Source organism: Drosophila sechellia, chromosome 3R, assembly GCF_004382195.2.
Source record: "Drosophila sechellia strain sech25 chromosome 3R, ASM438219v1, whole genome shotgun sequence".
Lineage (NCBI taxonomy): Eukaryota > Metazoa > Arthropoda > Insecta > Diptera > Drosophilidae > Drosophila > Drosophila sechellia.
Genome location: NC_045952.1, coordinates 12,463,841 through 12,482,721, shown reverse-complemented (window position 1 = coordinate 12,482,721; position 18,881 = coordinate 12,463,841). Strand labels below are relative to the sequence as shown.

At 43.1% G+C, this 18,881-nt stretch overlaps 1 protein-coding gene across 5 annotated transcripts; it reads left to right on the top strand.

Moving 5' to 3' along the window:
* The first annotated feature begins 2,312 nt into the window (after positions 1 to 2,312).
* On the top strand, positions 2,313 to 18,718 carry LOC6606156 (organic cation transporter protein). 5 transcript variants are annotated; one of them, XM_032721137.1, is made up of 8 exons: positions 5,242 to 5,402; positions 5,982 to 6,269; positions 13,523 to 13,941; positions 14,005 to 14,251; positions 14,907 to 15,174; positions 15,383 to 15,674; positions 16,675 to 17,001; positions 17,063 to 18,718. In XM_032721137.1, exons 3-8 carry the CDS (start codon positions 13,537 to 13,539, stop codon positions 17,216 to 17,218), a joined length of 1,695 nt encoding a protein of 564 aa, XP_032577028.1. In that variant the 5' UTR covers positions 5,242 to 5,402; positions 5,982 to 6,269; positions 13,523 to 13,536; the 3' UTR covers positions 17,219 to 18,718. The 5 variants fall into 5 exon arrangements, with proteins under 5 accessions (XP_002030964.2, XP_032577028.1, XP_032577024.1 ...); XM_032721133.1 differs by having other exon boundaries at positions 5,919 to 6,269; XM_032721136.1 differs by having other exon boundaries at positions 5,242 to 5,428; positions 5,919 to 6,269.
* The last annotated feature ends 163 nt before the right edge of the window (positions 18,719 to 18,881 follow it).

Below are 18,881 nucleotides of genomic sequence, written 5' to 3'. Positions count from 1 at the left end.
TGTTAATTTAACTTTTGCAATTGCCGCAGGAAAGCCGCCCTTTAGGCCGGTACTTCCCCTAATCCTAACCCTAACCCATAACCCACTGAGGTGGACTTGTCATCGCACCACAATTAAATTATCGCATTTCAAACGAGTGCACCCAAGGAAGTGAAAATCACGAACTGTGGGAAAACCAAAAATAAATAGAATGAATATCCTAAATCCATTTGATTTGCATATAAGAGTATTACTTGAAATGTTCCTTAGGTCTAAGCCGTATGGAACATGCCAATTTAACTGAGGGTTATAAACGTAAGTTAGGGTTAAGGTAATTTGAATGGGAAGGTTGTGGGAATATGATATAATATGCTTGAGTATTTGGACCTATGCGTTAAGACTGGACTTAGAACTTTGACTATGTGTTAAAATAATTTCTTAAAATAGTAATATAAAACTAATCTCTAAAACTTGTTGATTTACAATCAGATACAATTATCATCTAATCAAACTGATTAAAACTAAATTAGTTTCTTATCTGCACGCACTGCTGATGTTGTTATTAATGTTTAAATCAAAGTTTATATTAATGTACCTTTCTAATCAGTCCTTGTACTTTCCTAACTTAAAATATTCTAACTAGGTTTTTTTTTTGCGAACAACCAACCGATTATCTAGGATCAGTCAGTCGGCATAATTGAATCAAATGGTTCTCACACACTGGCCAAATAAAGAAAACAGATTGCTGGTGTCAAGGAGTTGCAAACGCAACCATCAACCGCAGACCATCCCCGTTGAAGTGGCTGACAGGACGAAGGACCCTTGTCTGGTACATATCGATTAGCGCCTTGCATCCAAACCAGAGCAAATCCATTCTGTGAATCTCTGTGGCGGCACACGACCCAAGCACCGAGCACTCTTCCGCAAGGATAATCCCACCCCACTCCGAATTTCGCCCCGACCTTCTACCGCAATTCGCTGCGGCTGCTTCAAACTGCCTCGAAGCAATTGTCTGCGAAATTGTTTGTTTATTTTGATGTTGTTTAATGCGTGCTAAGTCCCTGCCATTTCATGCGCTTCGATTCGCCGCGCCAGAATATCCTGGGAAAAGCAAACATTCCTGGCGTTTTAAGTTGAGGTGAGTTATGTCGGGAAAACTGGAAAGCTTCACGTGGGAGCTTGACAAGGAAAATTGGTTGGGAAACTGTCTTCCTGCGCTTAAGCTTTTTCATGCAGGATACTCGATGATATCCTGGCATGCAAATCCAAAAGTTTAAATATAATGAAAATCTACTCTGCTTCACATTTCCTTGGCTAAGCAAATAAAATGAAGAAAAAAATACTCATCAAAAGTGCCATAATTCAAGCAAATATTTCATAAAATATCTTGGATTTAGGTTATTTAACATGTCCTCGGTTTTGCCAAACTTCAGCGCTCTTATTTGAAATTTGCATATTTCGCGATAAAAGCCTGTCAAATCGAAATCATCACGAGCAACTGAAATCACAGAAACATATTGATGACCGGTTCAATGAGGCTTACAGATTCAGACGGGGATGACATTCAGCTGTCGCCCGCGCACTTCACATCACTTCTCAATGAGCAAACAATTGAGCTTTCGGTTCGAAACTAGTAATCAATGAACGTTTAAATACATTTTAATGAACCCCCAAATAAACGAACTTGCTGCTGTTCTTTTTGCTGTAAATTGTAAAACAAAACCAAAACAAACAAGCCGTGCAAAAAAAAAAATACACAAGCAAACGACATGCAGTTGGGGAGCAGGCGAAGTTTAAATACTCTTACTTACTTACTTATTAAATAAATGAGTATAATAAAAAACATGATTATTCTTTGAAACTTAATTTTCAAATTCCTAAAATATTTTGTTTTAAATATCACAATTTATTATATTTTTAAATATATTTTGTTCCTATTTTTGTATACATTTTATATTATTTTGGGGGAGCTTTAAAGTTGTGTAAAGAGGACTTTTAAATGGAAGAAAAGGAACAACCGCTTAAGCTAACGGTTATGTTTCTTAAATGGTTGGATCATACAAAACACCCTAGGCCATAGCGATTGAAAAATTTTTTTAAAGAATTTCTGATGTGGTGTTAATTACCCAGGCATTTAGCCAGCTTTCGTTCTGGCGTGCTGCAAGCATATGAAAAATCATACAGTACCCTCTTCTGCGGCGGAATGTTTCCGTTGAATCGTGAATTTCGGTAGCCCCAGCCGAAGGCGATGCCAATCGCTTCAGACTCTGGGGGCTTCGCTGACCAGCCAGCCCATAGTCGGTCAGTCAGTTAGCCACCGTTCGCCGTTCAGTTCACACGTCGCGCCAAGAGGCAATAGCAATCCCGTAGTGCCTGGATCATCCCGACTTTTATCGGGGATCCCATTGAGCCATTGTTGTGGAACTACTTGGACAGTAGTAATGCCACCGAATGCCAACACGTCTGGCCAATTTCGGTTAATTGGAACGTGATTTATGTGGGGCAACGGAGTGAATAGCTCCTATTCCGAGCGCCCTAGCTGCCCATGCCCAGCTGGCCAGTCAGTCAACAGCGGAACCCAGCCAATGCCGGCTTGATAAGTGCCGCACGAGCGTGATAAGAGCGGAAAGAAGGCGCCAAGTCGTAAAGCGAGTGTGTGCAGAAACCGAACTAGAAATAGAATTCGAAATCAAAACTGGCCTTGCCAATTCGCGTATCTCGATAATTAGTATATGATCATTAATCAAGGGGCAATATTAGAAGTATAAACAAAACGACGGGCAAAAACGATGGCCAAACGCAAGAGCTTAACCCACGACAGCCCGTCAATGGAACTGGAGCTGCCGCTGCTGGCGCCGCAGGAACGGAGTCAGCGGAGCAGGAGCGGGACAAGTGAGTATGCCACCACTGCTCCCCATTGGGCCATTAAACCAGTTAACTTGGTCAAAACAAGCTAACTGGCACAGCACACTTACTCGCACTTGGCCATAAATCAGTGACACTTGCACGTTGCAATACAGAAGGAGTTGTTCGCGGGTAAGGGGCAGGCAGGGGTTTTTGGGTGCTATACTATACTGCGTACTTGGCTTTGTTATCCCCACCGATCGAATGTGAATGCGAATTATTTGTATGCCACTTAATTTATGGAAAACGTGTAGCGCCAATCCAATTAGAATATTAGTATAAATCAAAGCAAACAAAACTCTCGACTGAAATTGAAACTGAAACCGACTGTCAGCCAAATCAAGTCGAGCCCCTCCCTTATTGAAACACCCCACCCCATTTCTGTTCGGTTCATTGATAAAAGCTCGGTGTTGTTTGATTTTCCATTTGCCTCCCGCTGGAAAAGCAATAAACCAAACCAAAACAACAGCGAATAGGCACATTTATTGTATGAGCGTTTTAAATTGATTAGGAAATACTGTTTCTCGCAGGCAAGTCGAAATATCGCATGCGATAATTTTGCCCCCTTTGATTTTTGCAGCTGTGAATGAATGTTTAATAAGGGTGGGAAGTTGCGAATGGAAAGGTTATATAATAAGTATAACAAGTGATAAAAAGTTTAAAAATGAACAATGCGAATGCATTTATTATAACTTAAACTCATGGGAACTCAAATTTTTTACTAAAATTAGGGCTAATAATATAAATGATATATTTGCAACAAGTTATTGAAAGTGCTTTACAATATAAATAAATAAATTAATAAACATCCAATCGATCATCATATACGACTTTTTCTATCAACACTTCTTATATTTTGTGACCTAATTTTAACGAGTCTAATCACTCAAAATTCCCAATTGACAGACTGCGATGAGAAATTTATTACATTTTCTTTGAGAACATTGAGACGAATGAGGGAAACCAACAGGATGAATGAATCATGATTTCATTTTCGTCGAATTATATTTAAAATGAATCATATTCTTACCCTTCAGAAAACAAATATTTTCTACTCTTAAGCTGATAACACTTTGAAAATATTTAATAAAGTTAACAGCTCAATAGTAATTTAGACTTCTAGCTTGACTTCACAATTAGCACCCATTTATGACATTCAATTAGCAACAATTTAGCCACCGAACAACGATTCTTGTTTGTTATCTTTGACGGAAGCGGGAATGCCTTTGCAACTATGTCTTTGTTCGTTCTATTCTAAGCAAATAAATAACAAATTTTCGCGTAATGAGACGAAAGAACAATAAACAAGCGCAGACCCCACAGACCCCGCAGTCATAAATCAATCGTAAAGCAGCCGAATTCCGTCGACAACAAAATTCGGGCATTGCCGAAAGAAAAACGAGGGATTGGGGGGATTGGGGAGATCGTTGTCAATATGAGAATCATAACGCCATGAACGACCACCAGGCATCATAGTACATTGCCATTAAACAATCATCGTCAACTAACTACCCCAAAATAAATACGAGAAACAATACAAAGGCACCCACAAACTACACAGAGAAGTGTCAACAAATTGTCAGAATCATATTTGATGTGATCTATCAGGCAAATTGGACGGCTAGATACATTAGGCCCAAACACCCGCTGATCGCCGGTTGGCGGGCGATCTTTCGGCACGCTCCGCCGATTTGCCGCCGATCTCCGCCGCCGTCCGCTGTTCCTGTTGTCGGTCAAACTGCACTTCACACATCGGATATAGCTACAGTCATTCATTTTTCATCAATTGATTTATATCATTACACCTCAGGCGGAAGTGCAAGAGGAGGGCGGCAGCAGTGCTTTGTTGATGTCGAAAGATGAACACTCTTATTTTGTTAGATAGTTTTATCTTCTTCATATCATAAAAGAACCATTCATTCTATCTTATGGAAATACTGTAATACGTTCACACTATTTCAACCTATAATTTTATTTGAATAGGTATAACATTTTAGGTACGAATTCATTTTATTTGCAACAATATTTAATAGTAAGAAGTCCATTATGATTTCATTTAAAAATGAATTATTGTTTTACTTTTCCCCGTGAGCTTCGATATGACGGGGAGTCCCCTTTTGGTGCGTAGTGTATGGCAGTAATGCCGAGTGAAGCGTTGCCGGCGATTAAATAACAACAGCAACAGTTTTGCGCGCCACGCGAGTCGAGAGCCAAAGAGCGCAGAAGAGCGTGTTAAGAGAATGGTCCAAGCTGGCAGCATCCGAGCATCGAATCTGCCAACGTCGCTGCCGGCGTCGCAGTTCGTTGGGGGCGGTGGGGAGAAGGTTATAAAAGTTCTTCGCTTTGGAGACGAGCGCTCAGTTGCTCTTGGTCAGTCGTTGTGTGATGAACTTGAACGCCGCAACAGCCGCCCTTTGCCGTCGCCAGTCGAATCGCATTTTCAGCATCAGCGCCTAGCAAATAGTGCGAATCAAGAGCAGGACGCGTTGTTGTTGCCGCCAGCAGCCAAAAGACAAGCGGTACGAGTGCGGTATCCGTGGTGTGGGTGCGTGAGTGCGCATAGTATAAAATTAAATAAATAAAACAAGAGCCACAGCAACAGCAACAGCAACAAATGCGAGTGGCAACAATCATGCTATATATACTGGGTTCCGTTGTTGAGATGTGCTAACACATAGGACTCATGATTCCGCCCAAAGACAATTCCGCCAGGCAATGTTTGGACAACCCATAAATAATGCGAGCGGGTAGCGGCAGCCCACACAGACTCGCTTGAAATTTCATAATATCAACCTATTATTGTTATTATAATATCGGGTTATTATTTACTAGAGTGCCGCTGCTCTTCGCCACTTATTTACGGTTGTTCAAATTGCAAATTGCTGTTGCTTCAGCGGGCGGAAAACGCGCGCGCGAATCAATTTCCATGCCCCGCGTACCACGCTGCGTATGAGTAATCCCCGAAATGCATCGAATAAATAGCGAAGCAAGTGCTCTGCACCCCCACCTGACCACGTGTATTGCATATTCCGTAGAGACCGTAGGGCCGTAGACGCTCGTAAAATCAGACAGCATTTTACGTGTCAGTTTCCGTTTAGTGCGCCTCTAGCCGTAAATTTATTCCAAAAGTGAGAAAAAATAAAAAGAAAAAAGAAAATAAAAAAAACGACGAGCGTGCGACGGATTTCCGCGCCAAGACAGGCAGACACACACCATCAAAACAAAAAGAGCCAGCCGCAGGAAACGGGCTAGGAAGTCGCCATCAGCCCTGCCAATTGTGCAGCAGGACGCGTGCTGCAGGATTGGCTGCGCCCGAACCTGCGACACCAGCAGCAGCAGCAGAGCAGCAGCAACGCCCGCAGCAACTTGTTTTGTCTATCCATAAGGTAAGCTCATTACGCACACAGGACGCCTGGCGACGTTGCAACGCGGCAGGACACAGTGCAGAAATCGGTGGGGGATGTGTGAATATATGTCCTGGCATCCTTGCTCGCGGACGTGCCGCCAGCGACATTTGCTTTGCTCTCCTATGTTTGTTTATTTGTGCGCCTTTTTTTCCTTGCTTTCTTGCTCTGCGTTTGTGTGTGTGTATGACTTTGTTTTTTTTTTCGCCGCCCGAGTCTATTTGTTTGGCTCTTGCAACAACAACAGCAACAACAAGAAGAACAACAGCAGGATAACAACAATGACAACGACAATGACTTTATCCTGACAGATTGTTGAAGGCAGCTTTAGGCCCTCGGGCAGAATCTGCTCATTCCACTCCAAGGATCCGAATTTGCCTCGAGGATTTTCCCGTAAATGGTAACCATAAATGACATAAACGGAAATAGTCTTTAAAAGTAGCCAGCTCATATCCACTAGCATGTATAATGGCAACTTTTATGATTCCATAAAATGCGTTGGTTCATATTGCCTTTAAAAAACAACTGTTATTAATTTTCAATATAAAAATGATATATATTTTCATGAGAACTTCTAAAATATGCCATTGTAAGCCGTTTGTCTGGCTTACGCAAACAAATATAGAATGCTTTTACATTCCATCGAGGACTTAAGTTTAGTCAAGGAAAATGTCTAAGGAGCCAAGAGTTCTCATGAAAATGAAATTGAAAACTCCACATGGCTGAGTCCCCGAGACACATAACCCGGCATTGAACATATTGAGTAGCTCACAAGCATATTCCAATGGGCATGGGAATCCTGACAATGCACGCCAATGATTCGCAGGGGCGGAGGTCAACGGTGGTGGTGGGTGGGGGGCAGGCAAACAAACATAGCTGGCAATCACCTGGCGCCTGGCCCACCCACTCCTTGCCGTAAGATTATGCTAATGGCGGATGCTTTGACTCTCGACTTGCCACTGATTGGAAGCGCATAAAAGTAGCAAATCAGTGCGCACTTTGAAATGGAAATTCTAATCAAAAAGGCGCGCGACCCCACAATAGAGGAGTGGGGCTGGCGAGGGGCAGGCAGATGGCTGCTTAGCTGGCAAAATTTGAAATTGCCAAACGATTTGCTATTCGATTAACAAGACACGAGTCGCGGAGCATGGGCAAAGACCCATCTATATGCCCATCACCAGCCACCGACAAGACCAAATGGAAATAGAATTGTGAATTCATGTTGACAACAATGGATCAGCAGCGGGCACTCACTTAGACATCCATACGGATTTACATTAGGAGTCTAGCTAAACAGATACCAAATATGAATCCAAATACCAAATATGGCCAACGAAATTGGAAATACCCTATGCGAGAGTGGATCTTTGATTGACAGTGGTTAAATGTTTGACCACTTGGATATTTCTCGGTGGGATGGGCATTCCTCTTATCGTCTAAAGAGCTTTCTCGGAAACCATTTCCAACTAGTAAAGCATATATTTGTTTAACTAAACATTATTGACTGAAAGCATCTTAATTTTAAATGGAGTACCCATATACCTTTTGTTAGCTCAATTTCGCCCATGGCTGATGACCTATATTCTTTTGTGTTGCACTACAACAGTGGACCGATTCCGGCTGCGAGTCCGGTTGTATCCTGTGCATCGCATCTCTGACTTTGTTTACAGCTAAATGCAGTCAGGGCCGGACTCAACTGAACCGAACCGAGCCAAACCAAACCAAACTGAACTGAGCTGAACTGGGCAGGACATACCAGCAGCAGCTGCACGGTAGGCGGCAAGCGGAAGGAAGCCAGTAAGGACCCTTCAAAAGTGAACGAAAACAAAACGGAATTGCCATATTGCAATGTTTCCACCAACCTATAGGTATATACCTCCCCAAATGCCCCACTCGCAATTCTTGCTAAATAAAAGATATCCGCAGATGAACGGTTTTGAGATGAATTTGTTGCGAGTGCGATGAAGTGATGGAGGTGGGTTGGAGGCACCCAAAGGTAGCGGAAATTTGCATAATATATCGACAAACAGACACACACACGCACACATGTGCCAACATAACGCCCACCTCATAAAAACTTTCAAATACTTTGTGGCTGCCTTTTCAATTGATTCGAATTGATTTGATCCTTGTTCGTGGTTGGGTTTGTGCGAAGGGTGGCACACTTCATTGTAATGATTTTGGCATTTGAAAATTTGCGAAAATGTGCCATTTTACGAAATCCGATCACACAAAATTGTCAAGCTGCCTTCAATTTGTGGCAATCAAATGTGTTCGAGGGTTTTGTGGCTTTGGCTGGGCTTATAAAGTTGCAAATGTGTTCTCGCATTGATATGAAAAATGCTGACATATGCTCCTTTTTATTGCCAGGACTTGACTTCATTTGCCAAACATGAGGTGAATTTGCAGTCAATTGACAAAATTATGTAAGAATTTGATAATGGTATTCAAATGATACATCATAAATTGAGAAGAGATAATTAAATGGTTTAAAAAAGGAATTTAATATTCAAACAATGTTTTACACATGTTAAAGAAAAAGTATCTAAAATATGTTATGAATATTTCGCTAGACTTGTTTTTCTCAAAATTTATGATGCCTGAAATTCGCCTTTTAATGACGGTAAGAGTTTTCTTTGGACGAAGCCGATTCGTATATTTTCTTTGCATTTGTTTTTCACCGGAAAAATGGCCGTAAAACGCAAGGTTTGGGAGTAAATTCGTTTATTGGCGGATTTACTTCGGAATTAGTCGCATTAGTTTTCTGGCTCAAGCGGCCGGATCGGATTCGTGTTGTTTATGGATTCGTTTTTGAATTTGTTTACCCAGTGCCAAAATCAATTGTGTTAATGGCCAGGCGTGGGGTCGTAAATTTCACCAACCAAAAGATCGACCCATTATCGGTCGTTTCGAGCACGTTCGTGCGCAAATCGGCGATATAGAAAGTTAAAGTTGAATTGTTTATACTGAAAATGGTGCGTTGTGCGGGCGCAAATCGAATTTGAATTGCCATTATTTACTATCGCCACAGGCAACTAGCAGCCAGCAGCCGGCGGAATTAAATGCAATTCGCTAGACGTTGCGCATACGCCCCGTGGTGCAGCGATGCTGTTACTTATCCGAAAGCGGCTGCCAAGCAGTTGCAATTAGTCTGACAAGTGATGAAGTGAGGCTGGCCAATGCTATACGATGACGAGCCGTCATCCGGCGGTATGTCGTCTCGCTCCTGCAACCCCTAGCCGCCATCCGCCATCGTCATCGCTCATCCGCACCGAGGGCACTTGTCGGAGAAACGGAAGCGCAGCTCGTTGCTGCGTGCAAGTGTCTGAAGATTACTATTACCCACTTGGCAGAGCATTCGCTCGCCACCCCGTCGCTCCCCCAGCGGCGGTGAATGCATAATAAACAAATCAAATCCTATAAATGTGCAAATTAGCTGGCAACGTCACCGAGCCATGCTTGCACAAATGCAGATGCAGTCGTCATCATTATCATCATCATCACCAGCCCAAACGAACCCAAGCCCATACCATCTCATCCCATCCCATTCCGCCCCTCGGCACTCTCAATTCTCTTTTCTATCATGGCATGAAAGTGAATGCACTTTTATATGCATGACGGCTAATTACAGCGGCAATTTGTCTGCCTCTCCTGCCAGTAGCCACCCACCCAAAAGCCGCCCCACCCCACCTCTTCGCTTCCCCGAGCTAAACGCTTGCCTTTGTATTAGAAATATTTAGCACATTTCGGCTTTTGTGACTATGACGCTTATGAGATTCTTTCGCATTTCTGATTATCTACACTCGGCTGGTCGTAATTGCCTGGGGAAAGCCCCCTCAATTTGTCATTGTGCTACTAAAAGTGCCGCAAAAATTCAGATGAACGGGAGCAGTTAGTTAAATGTAAAGGAAAGGTATATAAATATCTGGACTTTCATTATATATTCTATTATATATCAATAATCATATATATATATCTTTAACAAATTATACTTAAATATAAACTTAATTAAAACTTTTCGGATTTTCCTTTAGTCAGTTTTAATGTTAATAGACGGAAATACGAAAAAAAAAAGTTTTCATTATCTGTATGAAATACAAAACGCCATTAATGCTATGGAAATTTGGCTCCCACGCACACTTTCGGCTAATTAAATTTGTTATTCATTAATATTTTACAACCAGCGGTAGTAATTTTTCGCATTTTTATGCAAATATGAGTAGCAAGACAGACGCGCACTCTTTTTCACCCGTTGTCAATTGTCTTTAGCGCCGCATTTGGTCGCTTTTTTTTTAATTAACCACGAATGGAAGCTAAGCAAATTATTAATGGCCAGTGGGAGAGAGCTCTGGCATTGACTTTTCAATTGAAACAAATCATTATTAGAGGAGCTTGTGTGGATCGTGTTCAATTGAGGCGCCCTGGCGCTGGTGGAGCGTGTCAAGAGATCGCGCCCAGACGCATCCGCCTCCGGAGCTTTGCCAGGTCCCTGGGAACCCGCAGATATGTGGACACCACCAGTGGGAGCGGGATGTGTGTGCACTTTTATGATCGTGCATGGCATTATAATTTGTTATTTATGGCTGCAATGTAAACGTAATTACCAATTTGACATGGGCCATTGCCGTTTGATTTGCATGGGGTGTGAAACTGTCCATATAGATAGTACTATCTTTGGCAGTACAATGGGCCCTGATATGCATACAAAAAAGGAAAGAGCGATTTGAACCAGTTTCTCATATTACGGCTAGCTGTCGGTTAACTATGCAATTGATAGAGTGGTACATTCATTTATCTAACGTTGGAATGTATATAAATCCGATTAATATTAATGTGCACATCAGAACGCAAATTCAATAAATTGAAAAGCTTATCACTTTTAGAAAGTACACACTTAACTTCAATAAAATGTTTTACTTTATGAATGGATTATGAAATATATACATTATTTAAGTTACTTTTCGAATTATCTAGTTGAGCCAATTAAATCCGCGCGCCAATTATTTTCAATTAATGCCTGTGCAGAGACGAATTATAGGACTAATCCATCTTCGACAGCTTTCAATTGTTTATTAAATTGATTTAATCCCACAAACCAGGAACCTGTCGATTTGTGTGTCATACCAGCAAGTGCCAGCGAATGGGGAGCTGGGCAGGAATAGGGGCCCGAATGGACAACTGGGGTGTGACCAGAGCGACAACAGCTGCTGAATGCAATTAGCGTTATTTTCAGCGTGCCACGATATTGCACATACGCCATGTGCGCCGCGAGTTGAAGGTAAACGGCGACGACGACGTAGTTTATAGCATTGAAATTGAGCCGTTATGCCCACACGACATGGCGACGTCGCGACGACCTTCGGCGGACACCAGTGGCACTTGCATCTGCGACAGCAGCCGCCCAGTAACTCCGCTGGCCCAAAAGCTGGAGCCAACTGCGAACTGCAGCTGGCCAAGAGGGGGTGGCCCATAAAATTGATAATTAATTATCCTGCCAGGCAGCATAGGATGGGCTGGGTGGTCGGTCGCTCCAGCCCGCGGCTTTTCGCGGACACGCTTCGCTTATTCCTGTTTACAAGTGCGTGAAAATGTGCGCTCAACTGCTTATCACGTGCGGCGTATGGCGTGAATTTTACTGCCACAACCACTGCTGCTGCTGCTGCAGCCACTGTGATGCGGTGTGGTGGCCACTGGCCACATATGCTAAGTCCCCTCCTAAATGGAATATTTCTTCCGGGGGTTTGGACACGCCCCCCGCCGCCTGGGCATTTGCAAATTTAACTAACGGCTCCCGGGAATTGTGCCATAAATGTTGGCTCCGTTGATTGATATGCGCGGGAACTTGATTCATGGGGACACATAGTGATATCCTTGCTGTTGACAAGTCATGTGAAAGGAGAGATTTGATATTGTGCATAGTTTTAAACGCTATGATATAACGCTATGATTTTAAGCACATTTAATTACTTCAGATTTAAAGAAAAGACTTAGTAACCCCTTTAACTATTACCTTTTAATAGATTGAGAATTAAATGCATTCAGTGCTTTAACTAAACACATACTAAACTGGGTTGAGAAAATCCTACTAATTCGTGACATATACTAGAGTTAGTCTTCTACAAACTTACTGAATAATTCCAAATCCTTTCAAACTAAATCGTTTTCGCTGCGTGCTTGCTTAATTTGGCTTACTAATACCCCGCAGATAAATCAACTGAACGGAATTAAACATTTAAGTCGGCTAATTCGAGACGAAAACTTTGCCCGCCTGCTGCCTACTTTTGGGCATTGTTACCTTCGGCTACTTGGGCCGCGGGCTCAATTCAGCTATATCTGCTATATATGGACCCATTCCGGGCAAATCCCAGACAAAGCCAATGCGCTACAAAAGCCCCACTGGTCAGTGGCCACAAAAGAAAACGCAAACAGAGCAAAGCGGAGAAAGGATGCGAACGGAATGGATGGGGCAGAAGTTCAACTAGCAAACTGAGCAAAGGGACACGAACATGGCAGGAGCAATCTACTCCACCTCATCCTCATCCTCCTCCTGCCTCCGTCCACCCCGACGCAATTACATTAAATCTTGGCTATTATTCTTTTACTTTGTAGTGCTAGCTGGCTCGGTTCGCTTCAGTTCTCCATCCTCGGTGCTCGGCACCAACTTTTGCCTTTGCCGGAGACCAGGCTGCTGTAGTTAATCGCCTCCAACGTGATTGAATTCCATCGAACGCAGGTTGACCAATGACCGGGACTTGGGCATCAGAACCCTTCAAGGGCGCAGGAAGCAGGGGGCTTGTCCTAATAAATGAAATAGAGCCGCTTGACTTGACTGCATTCGGACTTGACTGTTTCTGAGAGGCTTTGGCCTCCGACTCCGAGTTGGTTTATGGCCAGTCACTGACCACTTAACTAATTGCTCCTTTGTGTGCTCCTGACACGGGCAATAAAATTAATTCCCCTGCCCGCAGAAGTCGATTATTTGCATGTTCCCCTAAGTCAATCTGCATCTTTGCTAGTTATTTATCATTGGTTGAATTAGAAATAAATCATTAGTAACTAGTTCTTATGATTTGATTATTTAGTATAAAGGAAGTAGCTTTAATTCATTTCATTACCCAACAAACTATATTGTTTATTTAAATGATTAAAGATTAAAGATTCTTTACATGCCTTTGTCAAATATTGCTTACTAGAGTTCTTTGTTTGATAATTCATTGTCACCTTTCTGATTTCAGTTCCTTTGTGCATCATGCACGACTCCGCCAAACAATCCCCCACCACCAGCCCCACCATCCCGCCCAAACAGCAGGCAGCGACGCCCCAGTCGCCAGCAGCGGCGGTGAGCGGACTGGATCCGGCGGACGATGAGGACGAGACCGACGTGATCGGCGACCTGATGGGTCACTACGGCAAGTGGCAGTTGCTGATGACGGTGCTGCTGTCGCTCTTCCAGGTGCCCAACACCTTCCACATATCCTCGTCCATTTACCAGGCGGCCAACAAGGACTTTTGGTGCCAGCGCCCAGCGCAATTCCAGCACATGCCAGTGGCCACCTGGCGGAACTTAAGTGGCTCCGTCGACAACTGCCGGCGATGGGAGGGCATCGATTGGAGTCAAGTGAGCAATGAAACCACGCTGCCATCAGACTGGAAGGTAAGACGCTAAGCTAAAATGCTTAAGGATAACAATGTGAGCAATATATCGCTATTGATTTAGACACCAGCGGAGATGGACAAAAAGTTGGTGGCCTGCGAGAAATGGGAGTACGAGACCAACGACAATGTCGGTAACACCTGGACATCGCAGTGGGATCTGGTCTGCGAGAAGGAGCACCTAAAGAACGTTGCCGAGATGTTCTTTCTGCTGGGTGTGGCAACAGGTGGCATTATCTCCGGCTATTTATCGGACAAGTTTGGCCGCAAGACAATGCTCTTCATATCGGCCGTGCTGCAGACCATATTCGGTGAGTGTCTCTCGAGCCTTAAAGGCCATTTCATTCCCCTCGCACACTCACACACACACCACTGGTCACCTCGTCCCACCTCATTTATACCCCTGAATATACGGAAGTCACACCGACATTGGCCCTGACGATGTCCTCCTCCGTTGACTGTGAACTTGGCCATGTCGGGGGGTCAACACGAGCACATCGAGTGGCTCTCTGCGGGTTTTGTGGGGCCGGGCTGTCAGGTGGTCGTTGCTGCAGTTGTGGCTGACTGGCTCTTGCCAGCCTTGTTGTCCTTGTTGATTAAATCTCTCACAATGTATAATTGAAATTTGCATTCGAAAGGACATTACTAATGACGGACTGGCATCGAGGGTGGGCACGTGTGCGGAATTGCTTTTGATTGCGAGGCTGCTGGGGATTCCTAGGAAATTTCTCAAAGCGTTAATTAACTGTTTTATATTACCACACTAACCTTAAATTACTACAAATTTAAACATTTTAACTGCAGCATTGAATTTGAAGCATTGGCCTGGCATTCGATTTTTTCTTCCAACTAGTCGTATACGTGATATTCAAAGTGTCGTAGCATTTTTCTCTCATCTTGGCTTATTTCCCAAGCCATTAAGAAATTATCATAACGTCTAATTGTTGCATTGTATATTTTATTTAGGTCTCTGGCTCTATATATGCAGCTCCTTTGAGCTTTATCTCACACTTCGCGCTCTGCTTGGTCTGGTATCGGTATCGGTCACCTACTCCGGTCTGATCCTAGCCATTGAGTATGTGGATGGCAAGTGGAGAACCATCGCCGGAATGTACAACCTGTTTCCACTGCCAATCTCCTACATGATCATCTCGGGCCTGGCCTATCTGACCCAGGATTATCAACGCCTACAGCTGTGCATCGGCATTCCGGGGATCTTCCTGTGTTTTCTTTGGTAAGTCTTTGATCGTCTTGGGCAGGTCAACTATCAGCATAATATATGGCATGAAAACAGATGTGTATATAGATCACAGACCATGTGAATAAATGAGAAAACAGCGTGTGGGTGTTTCCCCACTATAAACAGAGTGGCATAATTGCCGCGGCACATGTTTCCTGCGCTAAATTTGATTTGATTAATTTTGGGTGCTTCTGTACGTTAGGTTTGTGGTGCCGGAATCGCCGCGCTGGCTGCTGGTCAAGGGTCGAATCGATGAAGTGCGTCGAATTATTGAGGCGGCCGCCAAGTTCAATGGACGCCAGCTGCCCGCCGATTATCAACTGACGCCGCCGACGCAGGAGAGCAGTACGCAGGACGTTACCTACCTGTTCCGCTCCAGTTACCTGCGCCGCATCTCCATCTGCTTCTTCTGCATCTGGTTCACCATGAATCTGGTCTACTACGGCATTATTCTTAACATGAGCTCCTTTGGCGGCAATGTCTACTTGAATTCGGTAAGTTGTGCTGCTCTTAAGACATTAAGTATACGCAGAGTGGGCGCACGGAAATCCACTTAGGCAAATCATCGGCGACGGCATGGGAATCTTCAGCCGAAATCTTGTTAACATATAGGATCAATCAGGCATTTAGCCACTGCCAAGAGGTTCACCATTTTCGGTGCCACTGATGGCCACCTAATTGGATTTGTCAGCAATTCCATCAGACGCTGACTAAAGACTGTCGTCTGTTCGATGTCAAGTGTTCTCCGACTGCCTGGACGGTGTGAAAATGTGCTTGCAATCGAATTATAATGTTACTGGCCCACACCCACCTCCAATCCACCCACCATGTAGTAGATAAATCCTGTCGCGGCCGCAGCGCCACTCGTAGCCATCTTAGCCCCTTCCACCTGGCAGATGGCCAGCAGAATGTTGAGCACAGTGCTGGCGGGCCTTGAGTGTACAAAATGTTCGGCATGTTTGGCATTTGTTCGGGATTTGATTGTTTTAAAGCACTAAGCACCTAATGTTGTCCGAAATCCATGTTTGTTTGTTTTGTTTCTTTTTTTTTTGTGTGGAACGAAAAGCTAATGGAATTAGTGGGCTAAAGATGTTCAGTTCGCACTAGACATGTTTAAAGATTTTCGTACAGGTAAAAGTATTTAAATGTATTATAAATATATCAATATTTTTATTAGCTAAATAACATTAAACAACCTTAAATTATCCACTTAGATGACATGTGTTTATTTAGCACACTATTTTTGGCCAACTTGATGATTGGTATTGGAGTCCGATTTTCCTAGCCATTTGCTCAGCACTGTCCAGCATTCGACAATGGGCGTGACAGCGAGGTTTTCAGCTAATTTATTGCATAATTTATTTTGACAACGCCGGGCGCACCTTTGATGCCGCTCTGATTTAATGCGCACAGCCGACAGCTGACATCTTGTCCACTTGCCCTGCTCGTCCTCATCCCCTCCTGAATGTTATGTTTTATCTATCTTTTCTACAGGCGCTAGCTGGCCTAGTCGAAATACCCGCCATCGCCGTGGCCATGTACATCATCACCAAAGTGGGCAAGAAGTGGCTCTTTTGCGCCACTTTGATCTGTGCCGGCGTCGCCTGCTGCTGTGCGGCGATCACCGAGGGGCATGCGGATCTGCTCTGGCTGAAGATCACATTCCTGATGATGGGCAAGTTCACCATCAGTGCTGGCAATACCATAATGCCGGTGTACACGGCGGAACTGTATCCCACGCCGATACGCAATGTGGGCGTGGGTGCCTGCAATGTGGCCGCCGGCTTGGCCTTGATCCTCACACCTTACCTGTCGCTACTGGTGAGTTTATATCACCTTATCTCATAAGGATTACCCGTAACCCTGAACTTATGTCTTTCAGAACAAGATCGAGGGCCACCTCTTGATGACCCTGCTCACCGCCTGGAGCATCTTTGGCGGCTTTGTGGTGCTCTTCCTGCCCGAAACCGCTGTGCGTCAGAAGACAGACAACCAGGGTGGCTCAAGTGCCAATGCCAGTGCCGCCAAGCAGGTGTAATGACCGCCATTGCCAATCCTAACCTGCTCAGCCCCCGAGGAACAAAGTATTTTGGCTGGTCCAAAGTATGCCGATTAGAAGTCAGCGTAGCCAACGCAGTTGCTGTCTCTCTGCCCCCCACTTAACCCCCAAACCTGCCACGCCACCCGACATATCCACCGCCTGAAGCCACCTGAAATGTATGGTAACGATTCGATGAATGTCCAAAAATAATGCCAATTCGCTAGAGAACGTCACATGTCAGGCAGGACCTTGTTTGCGTAGCACGTAGTGAGTATGTATCTTAACAATTAACTAACAACAATGGCTTGTAGCTTATGTCAGAATCTAAGTACTGAAAACACAAAGAACACCCAGAATGTTACCAAAAACACTCGAAGTAGCTTAAGTTCTTCGGTTCCCATCGAAGGTTATAAATTTGACCCAAGTTTAGGGAGGTTTTGCAATGGGAGTTTACAAATTTATTTTAATACAGCTTTATTATATTATTTCATAATTTTATTTAAATGGTTTTAAAAATAAGAAAGTATTTTTTTTACGAAATTGCGCCACAAGCTCCCTAGGAAAAATAATAAATGGAACATTTTTTAAATTACCCAGTAAACACAGAGCGCTTTAATTACGGAATTACCAATTCAATTACAAACGAATTAAGGTTCCCACAGAGAAAAATTTAGAAAACCAATTTATAATGTTGTCAATATGTCTTGTCAATATCTCAACGTATGCATAATCTCGTCGTCGTCGTCGTCTTCTTGTTGTCTATTAATAAATGTTTTCCAAATACGAGATGAATAAGCAGAGCAGCTCAATCTTTCAGAGAAAAGAGAAATGAGAATGGCAGATTTAAGCGATCATTTGTAATCTCTAGCAATCGTAGTCAATTAATCCTTAGTCTACCCTTAAACGTATCTACAACAGATCAGTCTCTAAGTATCGGTCAATTATGGATTTGTATATATTGTCTGTTTGTGTGCGGAGACACAGGACATACAAGGAGTTTTACTGTTTGGAGCCATCAAAGAATATATGTATATGAAATGAACAAATAAATTTCCAATATAATGCATTTAACAATGTATACAATTATGTGTATATGGATATGTGTGCGTTTGTGTATGTATATGTAGAGAAAAACAAAAACAATCAAATTAGAGAAAGCCAACCTGTTGAATTACTTGTTGTACTTACCTACCAAGTTGTTATGTGCTCATTTGTATTTTGTATTATTTTCTGCAATATTATGTCGCTTATTTTACATTTATTTTTGTTGCCTATTGTACTTACCCGCTAAGATCAATCAGCTTTGTTATGTATTTGTCATTAGTAAGAGATTTCTTTAAGCTTCAAACAAACGGAATACCCGAATCTAAAACAACATTAAATTAATTGTTAAGTTAAAGTGTTGAGCGAAACACTGACATAAATTTATGAAAATTGTTGTAAATCAAAATTACCAAAGCAAACGCAATTATAGTGTCAAAATAAAACATAAATAAATAAATAAAAATAAAAGCAATTATGTTGATATAGAGAGTCCTGGCGGAAGTGAATCTCACTCAAGTCGAGCGAAAGCTTTCGCAGGCCTATGCCAAATCAATTGATCGTGGGGTAGTCGAAGCTTTGAGTTGAGCTTTTTCGATACTGGCAATGCCTTGCATAT

Excerpts from the sequence above, each read along its gene's own strand:
- LOC6606156 (XM_002030928.2), top strand. The coding sequence starts at position 2,769 with ATGGCCAAACGCAAGAGCTTAACCCACGACAGCCCGTCAATGGAACTG. Across the intron at positions 14,252-14,906 it reads CGTGCTGCAGACCATATTCG|GTCTCTGGCTCTATATATGC; the intron begins GTGAGTGTCTCT and ends TATTTTATTTAG. Across the intron at positions 15,675-16,674 it reads GCAATGTCTACTTGAATTCG|GCGCTAGCTGGCCTAGTCGA; the intron begins GTAAGTTGTGCT and ends TCTTTTCTACAG.